Source organism: Nymphaea colorata, chromosome 1, assembly GCF_008831285.2.
Source record: "Nymphaea colorata isolate Beijing-Zhang1983 chromosome 1, ASM883128v2, whole genome shotgun sequence".
NCBI classification, from domain to species: domain Eukaryota; kingdom Viridiplantae; phylum Streptophyta; class Magnoliopsida; order Nymphaeales; family Nymphaeaceae; genus Nymphaea; species Nymphaea colorata.
This window is the reverse complement of record NC_045138.2, coordinates 20,520,903-20,535,634: the sequence shown is the minus strand read 5'-3', so window position 1 is coordinate 20,535,634 and position 14,732 is coordinate 20,520,903. Positions and strand designations below refer to the sequence as shown.

Below are 14,732 nucleotides of genomic sequence, written 5' to 3'. Positions count from 1 at the left end.
TACTTGTCTATACGTCTAATTAAAACAACAAAAGCTTAAAAACAAAGTGTGCCATACATTGTGCCCATTCATCGGCGGACGAGTCTAACTCAACTAGTTTGCTATTGATTCAATTCGAAGCTGCCACTTCAGACAGCTTTTTGCGACACCAATTAGTGTTCAAGCCCAAAATCTGAGGCTCCCAAACACCAGTAGAGATGTCTTAAGTTAAATGGCCCTACAGTCGCATAAAATTGAATCCTTTTTAAAAAGTAAGAACAATTTTCGGTTGAAGTTCACTTACTATCAAATTAACCATCACGAACAAATCTGCCACCAGAGTTGCAGGAATGTGCAAGAAATTTTAAAATAAAGAGGTTACACGTAGCGCAGTTGGCTATATGAAAACAATACAAAGATGAAGCTTAACCATCCATTCTCATCCATAACATCCCTTGCTTTTTCTCCTTGCGGACCTATAACACATGGATCGGAGATTTCTTTGTCGAGCTAGTCTCCAGATTTTCAAAAGAAAAAGAAAGGACGTGTGTATTATATGAAGAGCGGCGGAAACAAGCACAAATGCGTCGAGAAAACTCCATGCCCATGTGATGCAATGAAGCACCTAAACAAAAGGCAAAAAGTAGTAGAAACCAGAGGCCTGCATCGAGTCCCAGAATTATGTCCTGCCCAAACTTGAACAAGTATTAGATTTTGCAAACCAATTTTGCAAGCTTTTTCAGTTTTCCCCTTTCAGCATTTACATCACAGGCCCTCTAACAACACCGATGGGGTAAGTTTTAGTTCCACTTTGGATTATCAAAAGGTATTGAGATTTGATGCCCAAACACTTTTCATAGAACTAAATGAGGATTATGGATTGCATGGAAATCTCAAAAGCACCAAAAGAATTCATGAGTATGAACCCACAACAGGAAAGAGCAAAACCCAGCTGCCAGTGTTTGTACCTATCAAATACATGGGCAACAGAAAACCGAACGCATAAGGTCGATCAAACATTTTAAAAAGAAAAATTCTCACTGTAGGTCAATTAAAAACATGGTACGAAAAGGGAAAGGAAACAATAAAGAATTTCCTTCAGTAAGACCATTGAAAATTTGACTCATTCACAATAACCGTTACACCTTTCAAACAAAAAGAGATGCAGAGGATGGCTGCTTGATGCCTTTCAAATAATGGAGATGGGATACCATAAGACCCCATATGTTACATTAAATAATACATTGGAAAATGGCCACAACATACATTAGAAAATTTCTCACTGATCATTAAGATTATTCCACCGTAACACCTCTCCTCTTTGTGCATACCAGGAAATGAATAGAAGAAGCTGCCAGACAATAGTCTCAACGGAGCATTTGTTGGAGTTGAAGTACCTGCTGCCTCTGCTCAGGAGGCAGGGAACTCAGTTGCTCTGGTGTTAGGTTCATTACTTGCTGTAACAATGCTGATTCAACCTCAGGAGAAAGCTGTAATGTGAATAGACAAAACGATAGGAACTGTCAGATATAAATGATTTGAAGACAAGTCCATGACCTTATTAACCCTCAGTAAATTTGTTCTCATCAGTCCAATGGCAATTATCCATGATTAAAAAAAAAAAGGAAAAAAACAGCGCTGGAAGCATAAACCTTCAACTTTAAAGAAACTTATCAACTCAAAAATATCTAACCTAGGAATAAATACATGAAAATGAACAAGATGTGAACCAAATGAACCTAACCAATATGACATAAACTACACCAATACAGAAGCTAACAAGCATATGCGAAAATCGTTAGTTGGCCCTTAACTTATTCTGCTATTCTGCATCTGCAAATGTAGACGGAACTAGCACATGTGCATATGTACAAACGTGTAGTGAAACACAAAAATACAAAACACAATTTCTGGTCACTGGCAAATCATTCAATATGCAAGACACATGTACATTGGCACAATTGCTGGTCACAGTTGAGTGCTGAATGGGCATTAATTCCAGTGCCCGACAAAGAGTGTTTTGAAGATGACGGAACCCAATCACTCAGGGGCAGAGCTAGGAATTTTTTGTTATAGGGGCTGAACTTAATTTCAAAATTTTAACAGGGGTGAAATATAACTTTTCAAGTTTTTGGCTAAACTAAAATTTTTAAATTTTCATGTAAAATTTTAAATTTTTAAAAAACTGAGTGGAGGCCATGGCCCTTGCCGGTTCAACACAACAGAGCTTCACGAGAAAGTATAAGTAAAAGATTTTGTACAAAACCATTAGTACTCAACTGCAAAACTAAGGATGGCTTTTAATTACCTGAGGAACCTGCTGTTCAGCATTTGCCGCTATATTAGAATTAGATATTTGATTTGTTGGAAAAGAACTAGCTCCAATGATTGAAGCAGGTGCCAAAGCAACTCCAGAAATATTACTGCCAGCCATTGCACCAGAGGATACACATCCATCTTCAAGCTTAGTAAGCTTCGAGGGGCGTGTCAATACCTCAGAAGTATCAGCAGTCAAGCCGGTTTGATCCACCAAACTTGAATGGATATTTGAGTTGATAACTGAGAGAGATCCTGTATCTCTGAAGCCTGCAGGTTGTCCACCAATAACTGTGGCACTAGGTCCAGGCTGTAGATCAAAATTCATGAAAAGAAGAATAGTTTTAGAATGCCTCGAATTACATGTCTACTCTTAGTTGCAAGTCGCAGTCTCCAATAGTTTTAGTAGCCTAATTGGCAGAATACAATGCAGAAATAACTTCTGACATCCACAGGAATACTCTCTTGCACTTACCTTGCATACTTACCAGCATCTTCCAGAAAGTACCAAAGATGAACTAGAAAAAAAAGAATGCAACCATGAACTTGATGATCTATACATGGAAATTGGAAAACTAATCTAAATGTATGAAGCAAGAGAAAAGTTCATAAAAAAACAAAACTAAAAATGACATAGCTGACAAAATTTCAGATATTTTTGAGTCTTACACCAGATCCTCCTCAATATCTACCTAAGTTAAATTAGGAAAAGAAAAAAAAACATAGCCTTCATAAATTGCAAATAAGAAACAAATATGCACACCGGAAAGACAGAACGAGACACTATATCAAGCCAGAAAAATCAGAATTGCACAGCGAGAGCACCTTTATTGCATTATGATTTGAAATGGGCTGGGATGGAAGTGACTGTAGAAGAGCTGGATTCTGAATTGTAGACTGCACAGTCCTTTGAACTGCATATCCAACTGGTCTAGGTTGCTGCGGCAAAGGCGGCTGCATTTGCTGCTGTAAAGGTTTGGAAGTTGTTAGAGGAGGTTGTGGTCGTATGGCTGAGAGACCTGTGGGCGGCTGAACCTGCGCTGTTAAACTTGAGGCTCCTCCCGACTGCCCCAGCTGCAATGGAACTTGATTTTGTGTTTGGGACACAACTTGAAGCCTAGATTGCCCATGTATGGTAGGAGGTATAACAGAAGAATTCTGAGGCGCAGCAGGCGGCTTTCCATCAGGTAATCTATTAAGGACTCCAACCTGCAGGTTAGTCTGCAAAGGAGGCTGGATCGGTTGAGATGGCAAAGGTTGACCATCTTGCAAAGAAGGTGGTATAAGTGAGGCTGGTCCCTGCCGAATGTTTGGTAACTGCAACTGGATACATGGATAATATGAATTTTGTATGTGAAAAAAATAAATGCAAAACGAATGAAAACAAGAAAAGGGGAAAAAGAGGTATACCACTTGTGGTGGTACCATTCCAAGCATTATCATTGCCTGCACGGATATTGTAATAATTATCAGAAAACAATTTTACATGATAAGAAAACAGAAAAATATGCAAAAAAATGCTATATAAACATGGAGGATAGATTCGAGAAAGTTTTTCCAGTTCTAATCTTCAATAAGCACCGTGTGCCATGTACAGAAGTGGCTATTTATGTGAAGACAACCCCAACAAAAGAAGTTGATGAAAAAACACAAGAAAACAGGCTCATTCCAATCATAGATTCATATACAAGACACCTAGGAGCAACAAATTTCATTTGGCTGAATCTTTCATGCAGTAGTGAATGATTAATTTGTTTCTCTTCCTAAACACTTTCATTCATTTAGGACTAAGAGCTCTGTCATAATACAGAAAGAAAAGAAAGGAAAGCCAGAACAAGTGAATGTTAATACAGGAGTTGTTTACTCCATGCTCCTATTTTCTCAAACTAAAATTTATGCACAAAAGATCATAAATATTTCAATTTTGAAGATCTTATTTTTCTTTATTTCAGCAGCTCTGCATGTTTCCACAAAAGGTTAAAAAAACATGAAAATTACTAACCTGCAGAACTGCTTTTGACAACTGTGGTCTTGCCAACAGCATTTGCCGAGCTAGAGGCTGATTATGCTTTGTAAGTACCTATTACAGATAAAACTAAGCTATATCACGATTTCAAACTAGTAAATAGAAAGATAAAAAGTCAAAAACAAATAAAGTTCCACAAAACAACCTGCAACTCTGACAGGATATCGGACAACTGGTTTCTTGACATTTTGGCTAGATAAAGGGTTAAGGGATCAGTTCCGACTCCAGGTTGACTTTGGAAACTATTTCGTGTAGAGGAAATGCCACTCGCATGTGCATCATTTAAAGCCACAGATATGGCGCTTGCTGCATTGGCTGCCACAGCCAAGCCTATAGGCTGATTAATAGTTGCATCTCCAAGGACTGCTGGCCTTTGTGTATCTGAAATATGGCCATTAAAGTCAAAAAAAAACTAAAAGGATTCAAACAAAAACAGATAGACAAAAGAGAAGGTCAACATACCAATGCCTGCTATCAACCCTGGGCCTCCACGACCCTGCAAAACACATCAGATATCAAAAAGTGTGCAACTGATAGTATTAGTCAACTCATAGCATGCATGGAGTAACCTGCAAGGTAGGCAATTCCACCACTAATGGAAGGGGTACGAGATAACTATGAAAATGGTCTTCTTTTAATCAGCAATCAAATATAAAAAAGTTATATACCGTAAGCCACATTCAACATTCATTGCCTCATCTTAAATGGTGCAGAATACTAAAGTGAGTTGATGGTGGTGATATTTATCAGCCCATTCAGCACCCAATAAGCACATTGTTAGCATGTGTAAGTTCCAGATGTTTACCAAGTTTCTTTGCAATTCTCATGTTACAAAGAAAAAAATATATTTCAAATTTTAATTTGTGAACGGACATGAAATATGTAATGTGTTTATCAACAAGAGCTAGAAGTTAATGACACCATCTCTAGCAACACTAGAGACGCAGGTCCCCAGAAAAAATTGTACCATCCAATCACTGTTAATCAAAAGATTTGTGCTTTCAGCAAATAATGGAACAGGAAAAAGTGCACATATAACCTTAGAAGCATGGACGTTCACACTTTTACCAGATAATTGGGTTGACCATCTAATCAGACTCTCAGTAAGACTGGATCAGGATGGAATCATGCTGATCATAATTTCAGTAGCAACAAACAATACCACATTTTAGAATGTAACCATACATATTCTATGCTGCATTTGCACAATGAAACTCATGCCACATGGAAAAAAAAAATTCAGTGACCTTTTATAAAGCAAGGTATGCATTGGGTAACACTTAAACCATAATCCAAGACAAAGACCATCTTCCAAGGAAACTAAATAACCATGTATATATAGGATGACACTGGCTCACTAAAACTCTGACCTGAAAAGAACTAGATATGACATATTTGAAATATGTCCATGGCCAGTAATCCATGATGTCAAAAAAAAAAAGACAATAGTTCACCAATTGTCCAACCTAAATAGAAGAACTAGATATGACATATTTGAAATTTGCCGATGGCCAGTAATCCATGATCTCAAAAAGCCAGATGGAAAAGGAAACTCTATGCTGAGAAATCATCCAAAAAAACAAATATTAAAGTTAACTTGATCGGCTGCATAAAGCAAACTACTCAGCAAAAAACGCACATCACAGTTAACTTGACAGGCTGCATAAAGTAACCAATAAATCTGAATTTGATTTCATTCTCCATGTTACCTGTTCTCTATTTCTATCAGCCCCTTTGTCATTTTCAGCAAAGTCAACTCGTAACTGTCGTCCATTGATCTCATAACCCTGGAGGTTGCGACGAGCACTAAGAGCAGTCTCCTCGTCCTTATACTCACAGAACCCATAACCTTTTGGTTTTCCTGTTTCTCTATCAATTACCAGTCTGAAAACAAGTTTGACAGTCAGTATTTAGAGGCAGAAGACATAACAATAACAGTTTTCCTGTTTTAGTAGGCTTGTTGTTCATCTTTTCTGCAAAATAAAGATACAAAATAAAAAATGCACAGGAAACAACTTTACTTTTCCAATATAAGGCTTCTTTCTAAAATTTTCCTGTTACATCACTAGTTTCATGGCCCATTTTACATGCAACGGAACCAACATTTTTAATGTGTATATGCAGATAGAGAAGTAGAGATGCCACACATGAGTATAACAAGGGACTCCTTTATTTCCTATCAGCCATTTTCTTTTCATCAAATAAATATAGTACGTTTTACTTATATATAGATAATAATATATAGTTATACACATGCAAATACACATTTTTATTTATCATTTGTTTTACTTTTATATATCTGAAGTGTGCAGGATACTTTTCTCCTGTGAAAATAATTGACCAAACAAGAATGGTGTCATAAAATCTTTTTGGGTCATCCCAATATCTCCTTCAAAAGCTGCTACCTTGACTTTAACTTTCCAAATGAGTTATTAATCCATATTTCCTGAATCTGTTTGTACTTGTGTACAAACACCAAATTTGGTTGGCTTTCATGAAACGTGAAAATGCATCAAGTTACCGAAAATTTTCAAAAAACCAAGTCACCAAAGGGACTAAAAAACTCATTGAAGTGATAGCAGTCATGGTAATCTTATTTTGCACACATATGATATATCAAAATTAGCAAGGAGCTAACAAAGTCGGGTTACTGTTTTGGAAGAAGATATTCAATTCAAGCTTGTAGATTCAAAAGAATTTTGAAACAGAAGGTAGGTTGAATTTACCTTTTTCTTTTGCCTATTCTTTCTCTTAAAAATATATAACAGTACAAGCAGCAACTTTTTCCAATTTTGATCCACAAAACTTGGGAACTTACACATTCCAAGCCCCAACTTGCCAAAAAAGGAGTTCAATGTGGGTGTTTCTATAGCAATTTATGGTTCTCATGGCTAGAGACAATTAAACATGTCAACTAACGCTGGTCTTAAGCTTAGCGAGAAACTCATGATACACACAAGCAGATGATTGTTCATAGATAGGGAATATAGTTTTCCTAGAAGTTTGGATATTTTTGTTCAAATGTCTTCAATTTAATACAAAATTCCATATTGTGTTGAAAGTTGAAACTGAACACCAATTCCTGTAACACTTTACTTTAAAGGATGTCTTATGATATATATACACATGCAATGCATGACATGCTTTTTATTCACATTAAAAACTTCATAAACAATATTGATTCAGCTTTTATTAACACAAGAAAATCCTATCATATCTACAAGGCTTAGTTATTTCCCAAACAAAATTCTTGACCTTCTTATCTCGGTCAACTAATACAACAATGCTGACAGCCTGAAACTTTCCATCATATTAGCAGACAGACCACGAAACCAAGCAAGTACTACTGACAAAGTTAAGATCATCAAAATGGAAGAAGGATCCATAACAATTGGCCAGACGTTTCTCGAGGCATTTTAAATTCTTAGAATTTCCATTAATAATGCCACGGTGGATTTCCATCCCAGCCACTAAAATGCTTGTCAAACATACAATGTTCCATAATCAATCTCCATCAGAAATCGGTGCATGCATAATAGGGATAGTCCCTTTTCCAAATTTCTGTATCATTAAAACACTTTCAAACCTGGAAGTAGAACAGAAAAGGTCAGCTCACATGTAACGTTTTATTGCATATAGATTAGCAGAAAATATTTAATTTGTACAAGAAGTACTGATGGATTTTGTTTTATATAAAGGCAGTTTTTCCAGGTTCTTCTCTTGTTCATCTAAATTGGTTGAGATCACCTTTTGAAATGCCAGACCCAAACATGTATGCTTGCCTCATTGTCAGTTCTTCATTGTTGCTATGAAAAAAAAATGGGGGAAGGAGGGAACCTCATAGGCCTCGTTTAGGAAATTAGGACATAAGAGGCAACAACTGGCCTTTACACACACTGATTTTTGGTCAAGATCAAAGTTTGGCATCTCTTCACCAATAATTTGAGGGAGAGGAGAGAGAGAGGCCACTATGCAATCAGAAACAAAGACATGCCAAACATCTATAAGTGGATATAAACTGGCTCGTTTTCATTCAATGGCCTGAAAGATACAACCGAAATTCTCACAGATGGCAGTGCAAGGAAGGCGACTCAATTCAGTTTTAGAGAAACTAAATATCATCTAAATTGAGCATTTTATAACTCAAAAGAGCTACAAAATGCTAATGTCAGGTGTGTATCAGGCTATAACCAGGATACTTGGCCATCAACCAAACAGGTTCATGATGTATAACTCAAATAAAATAATGGATTCATGTTTGAGCTCATAGGGAAGAAAATGAACTAAGGACACCACATAAAAGTAAAAATAGATCAAGGAAACAAAAAAAAAAAATTTGTGTCACTAGACATTCTCATGAGTAGGTAAAAAATCTTTGTAAAGCAATGACCTCTTGGTAGTTCTTTGTCTTGAAGTTCCTTTTTCAAAATTTTAGGAAGTAACTGATACTTGACAATAACATCCTTTGATTTTTTATTGAAGTAAGCAGAAAAGCAATAGTTGCATCGTATGAACAAAGTGGTATTACATAAAAACATGATAATTGAGTGATAAAATGTCGTAAATTTTGCATCTGTTCTCAAACGCAGAGTATGTTTTGTCTTCATCAGCATATAGCAACCAAGTCCTCTCTTCAATATGAATTTTGGCCTGGGGATTTGCAATATTTGGGGTGTGGTGTTGGAAACTCAAAGATAGGCTTGACATAGACATGGTTACAGAACATAGACACAAGACCTTTAGGGAAAGAAATACAAGCCAACAGATTCACCATCATCTTTAAACTACGTCAAACACATTTTCACAATTCACAAGTACCGTTTTTGGGTACCAAATCATGATGTTTTCTCAGGTAAAATACAGCAAAGTTGTTTACTTGATAAAATCTGGTAAATTTTAAAAAAAGTTAAAAAATTAAAAACAAAATATGAAAAATGTGAAAACAAAAATCTGGTAACTAGAAAAATGTGAAAAAAAGCGAAAATGAAAAAAATGAAACAAATGCAAATAAAATGCTTCTTTTTCATCTTGGCATTTAAAAAAAATATGTATTTTCCCCTTTTTCGGCTGACTTGTTTTTAACATTTTTTTGGGTTTATTAAGAATGAAACGTGTTTTCTGTGACACTGCTTAAGCATAAAGACTGAAATCAATCACCAATTTTGTCACAGTTAAGTGCCTTAGATATCTTTGGCCTGGGAACCAGCTATGAATTGTATGAGAATGCTCCAGGATAGGTTGTGTGGTACAAGAATGAGAAGCTTGATTTCTCCTCTATGATAAAGTTGGAAAGCAGTGAAGTGCCATAGACCAATGGCTTCCATCTTGCGCTTCTACGCCTCTTCGTACACCATTATCGCAATAATATACAATGGTCATTATCCTGAGCTCTTTTCCTTATCTACACTTTTTTAAAATAATCTTGACAAGAATCCTACAAGGAAGCCTATTTAATACTATACAAGAGCTCCAAGGCAATAAGTGAGGAAGGCTGCACAAATTAGGCTTACTATCTATGCAACAGTTTTGTTGCTCAAGGTAAAGCTTAGTGATCAAAATCCTGACTACTCAGTTGAATCAGTTACTGTGTTTCAAACCAATGCCTAGTTGGTCAGACTAGTCAATTAGTCATCCTGGTTGTTTGTTAACTGACTAATTCATGACATATAAAATATATGTGCATTTTTTGTATGTAGATATACATTTCTTTCTGTATTTATGTTCATATAAGTATATGCATGCCGAGTTGGAATGACTACTCTCAAAGTCATTTTAGGATCTTGAATGACCTGTGTCTGACTTTCAATTTTGACAACTTAGTTGTAAATTGTAACTTGTAAGGCAGCTTCAATCAGTACAACTGCCAAAGTTCTATCAAAGATGTAGCATATGTAACCAAGCTAGCATGTTTGTGTTTGTGAACTCCACATTGTAGTGCTTGGTTAGAACTTGTTGGACAAGATTTCTCTATGAGTTCATTGCATTAAAACCATAAAATGCCAACCAAAACTAAGACCAGACAACCAAACAAATAACTTGTGCACAACAAGTTTGCCATTTTGGTCACATAGTGCCAGTGGTATACAACGTTGGCTTCAAAAGCAGAGCAATTCATGAAACATCTATTTAGTTCACTTAAAGCACTACTAAATAAGTAGACAACAGTCAAGCCACAATGATCTGCAATAAGATGTCTTGTTCATATTGAGCAGATCAATCAAATTGAACACAAATATCCAGGTTTTAGGAACAAACTAGTCCCGCTGAAGCCCCTTCAACCGTTACCAAACAAATGAACGAAGGGTAATGGCGACCGGCCATAATGACTGGGGATGAACTGTCCGACACAATAGCATACGGCAATTCAATCCGAAATCTATAATAATTCGACTCCCAATTAATCAATTCTTTCTTTCTGGGACAAAGACGAAACCAAACAACCACGAGGAAGCGGCAAACTGTTAAACCCACCGGAACGAAACCACGGGGCCGACCTCCTCGCATATTTGAATCAGTTGCTCCTCTGTTGCATCGTAAGGTATGTTCCCGACTGCAAAACCAACCACAACTCAATCGGAAACCGCGGAAGGTATTCAGCAATAGAAGACCACGGTTTCTACTCTCCGAAACAAAACTCACAAAAGGGAAAAATAAGGAAAACCACGTTACCGAAGACGCATCGGTGCTGAGAGCTAGCCATCACCACAGCCCTGCCTTATTCTTCATTCTTGGGCAGTCGTAATTGTGGAAGGCGATCGAGTTCAGCGCCGCTGAGTTCACAGCAGAGAGAAGAGGGAGAGCGCGGGAGATAGAGATGGGGCAAGGGATGCTGCTGTGAAACCGCTACTTGCTATCCAGGGCGGGAGCGTCTAGGGATCCTCTCCTCTTTTGTCTCTCCTCCTCTTCCTCTCCCACTCTCTTTCTCTTCCCATTCTTTCTCCGAGCGCCGTCAGTATCGTATCGGAAATGTATCGGTCTAGTGGCCGATACAACGTTTCTTCCAAGGCACCTTGTGAAATATGCATAATTGGGTCGTTTTTTATTTATTTTATTTACAAAAATCACTCGATACGTTTTAGAAAAAACATAAATAAGAAAACAAAAAAAAAAACTGTTTTCCAACCCCTGCGGGGTATGCATTAGGAAAGAGTCCGATATGATGTGTATCGGCCTATTAAACCGATACGTTGCCGACGTTGACGATCACTGCCGTTCTTTCTCCTTATGGATCGAACCTGATCGACCCTGACTAACTGGCTTCTCATCAAAAGTACTGTGAAACGTGAAAACTGCAGTCTCAAATCCTTTTGTTTTTTGTTTTTCCAGCATATCAAAACATACGTCGAATTTTAGTAACTGAAAATGAAAGCTTTCATGAATCAAAACTACGGATTCATTATTTGCAAAAAAAAAAAAGGGTTAAAAAGTTGGATCTTGTTGATCTCACCATCAAATGTATGTAGTTGCACCAATTGGATCTTTTGAGTTGATCGTCTATGTTTTGGGGAGAAAACTATATCTGGTGTGGTCTTTGTGAGCATTAATGGCGTATTGTTTGCAGGTATAGAAAGACAGGCGGCCATCCGCAAGAGGCGAAGCCAGCCCCCTTCTCCCAACCTTAAGATTCAAGGCTGTTTCAAGACCTCGATAGTCATGGTACACAATTGGGCTTGAGTGTCATGCATGTCATCCTTCCACAAAAATTCACGATGTTCGGACTGACTAGTCATGCTATGCCCCTCAGAACCGTTCCATGAAAATTCACGATGTTTGGACTGACCAGCCATGCTATGCCCCTCGGAGCAGTGTAGATATAAAAGGTGAATGGGGTTAATTGAGGGTTTATATCTTGAATTATTAAAAAAAGTGAATGGGGTTAATTGAGGGTTTATATCTTGAATTATTAGAAAAAGGGGTTTGAGTTCCCAGTAAATTTATAAGGCACCCAAATTTTTCAGGCAATACAAAAAATAACTTAGTGAATTGGACAACCCCAGGCAAGTTTCATAAAAATTGGATTACGAATAGAATAAAGAGACCGCCTAATTTCGACACAGCTTTTCACAAGGTTTATACATTTCACATATACCACAAATTTGCCAGCAAAAGCTATGTTTTGTTAGGTATAGTTTAGCAACTACAAGTGTTTTATTATTTTATATACTTTAAAGATTGAGGTAAATTTGTAGAATACTTGTTCAACTGTTCTATAAATTTGTCACAACTTTTTAGCTAAATTCATGAAACAAAAACAAGTGTTATATGAATCTAACTCGATATTTGGAGCATATAAATTCATGAAACAATAACATGGTGTTTCAGTTGTTAAACAGCCCCGTGGATGTCGTTTGGTCATGTGGATGGTAACAAAATGTTCCATATATTTGCCCTAAAGATTGAAACAGTTTCATGAAACACTGAGTGTTCATGAATCTACATCGATATTAGAACATACTTATGAAATGGCTTGTTGCTATTCCTATTACCAAACAGCCCGGTAGTTTGTTAGCTGACAATATATAGATGTTTATTGCAGAAATTAATATTTGATCCATGGTTGTAAATGTCTTGGTAGATTTTGAGGTATTCAATGGCTTGAGCTAACTCATGTTTGCCTTGAGCTCAATCCGTATGCTGGACCTAATATTGAGTTCATTTAGTTAAACGAGTTGAGCTTGAGGTTAAATTAAGACTCGAATTTGTAAAAAAGTTGAGTTCAAGTAAATTCAAGTAGGCTTATGTTCAACCAAGGATGTTCAATGGGTTGAGCCAAGTCAACTCATAGAGTAGAGCTGAAGCTGAGGTAGCTTGATATTGAACTCGAGTTAGCTTGTTATCGAGTTAAGATGAAGTATTATTGATGGGTCTTCACGAGTTCAAACAAGTCAAGCTCGAGCTCTAACATAGTCAAACGAGTCAAGCTGAAGCTGGCATTGTAAAGTTTGACTCGAGTTCGAGCTCGCAATATATGAGTTGAGCTAAATATTTCCAACAATTTAACGAAAACATTGAAGTATAATGATATCTGTTATTGTCAAGTTTTCTCTTAAATGAGATTCTCAAGAAACAAATCATATACGCCAAATTGTTTTTTTAAATTTAAATTACAACAAAAAATAGATTATTTTTTATTTCGTTCCAAACACCAATGACTACTAAAAACATATAGAACAAACATAGGCTTTTTAAAGTCAATAATATGTATATATATATATTTTGTGTATTTTTAACATGCATGAGAATTTTTGTTGCAAATAAATACATTTAAGAACTTATTTATGCATTACTAATATTAAGGTTATAAAATAATGTTTCAAAAAAGATGGACAATTTAAGGGTGAATCTTTCTATGGAAAAGTATAAAAAGGAAACATTATTTATTTGTAAGCTGATCATTTGAACAATGTAAAATCACTATAATATTCAGGCATTTCTTTGTATCATCTTCTCGTAAGCTGATCATTTGAACAATGTAAAATCACTAAAAGGAAGATCTTAAGTACTTGGATCTTAAGTCAGATCTAACAAACTATGATCCCACTTCCTACCAGAGATTCTTAATTTGATAAATAATGACTCTTGATGTGGATCTTTTGCCAATATGAACAAAGCTTTGCCACGTCAGTTCAGATATTTAAAATCCTTAGGTTCTAGAATCTAGACAAGTCAGATCTGGATTCAAGTTCGGACTCATGATCCGACCCGCTGAAGCGTCTTTGGAGTTTGGATGGCACCTGGTTCTATCCGGGATCCAGACCCGAGAAAGAAATCAAAAGGGCAGCGGGCCCCACGAATGATTGAAACTGCAGGTGCAGGTTCTCTCGTGGGATGACTAAAAAAATACAAGGAAGATTTCAAAAATGCACTCAAAAAATTGGTCATAATGAAAAACTGCAGTCAACTTTTTTAGAATTCCTTGATTTGCACCTATATTTTATGTCATTAATAAAACTGACCTTTTTATTAATTTTATTTTATATTAATACTAACTTAAGGACCTAAGGTCAGATTATTGAGCAAGAAGGACCAAATGAAAAAAAAATTGGAATTTATTAATTGACGCTAACCTATTCGATTACATTCCATAATAATTAATATCATCTGGATTTAATAAACCTTTGTTGGTATAAAAGAATAATTATATGAAAGTTTGTTTATTCGTTAACGATAGAAAGCTATTTGTATTAGAAAAATAACTATGTTATTCATGGTTAAGCTATGTAGAAAGTAAAGTGAGTTTAAGATTGATTTAACATAAATATGATTTTTTTATTAATCATGAAATAACTTAGGGCCGGTTCGAACATTATTGAAAAGTTCAGATGTATCGTATATTATTGACAAAACATCTGGTGCGTCATTGAAAGTTTATCAGAAGGAATGAAGAAAGGCAATTGACGACGGACGCAAC

At 36.3% G+C, this 14,732-nt stretch overlaps 1 protein-coding gene across 1 annotated transcript; it reads right to left on the bottom strand.

Moving 5' to 3' along the window:
• Positions 1-1,057: 1,057 nt before the first annotated feature.
• Positions 1,058-11,211, bottom strand: LOC116246291 (cleavage stimulating factor 64). Its single transcript, XM_031618093.2, has 10 exons — positions 10,991-11,211; positions 10,793-10,871; positions 6,031-6,205; positions 4,784-4,817; positions 4,467-4,702; positions 4,298-4,375; positions 3,706-3,741; positions 3,121-3,618; positions 2,288-2,605; positions 1,058-1,469 (listed from the first exon to the last, which is right to left on the bottom strand). Exons 1-10 carry the CDS (start codon positions 11,019-11,021, stop codon positions 1,347-1,349), a joined length of 1,608 nt encoding a protein of 535 aa, XP_031473953.1. The 5' UTR covers positions 11,022-11,211; the 3' UTR covers positions 1,058-1,346.
• Between the last annotated feature and the right edge of the window lie 3,521 nt (positions 11,212-14,732).

Coding starts and splice junctions, on each gene's coding strand:
- LOC116246291 (XM_031618093.2), bottom strand. CDS start 11,021: ATGGCTAGCTCTCAGCACCGATGCGTCTTCG. Junction 10,872..10,990: donor TCAGCACCGATGCGTCTTCG/GTAACGTGGTTT, acceptor TTGGTTTTGCAG/TCGGGAACATACCTTACGAT. Junction 1,470..2,287: donor CTGAACAGCAGGTTCCTCAG/GTAATTAAAAGC, acceptor TTCACATTACAG/CTTTCTCCTGAGGTTGAATC.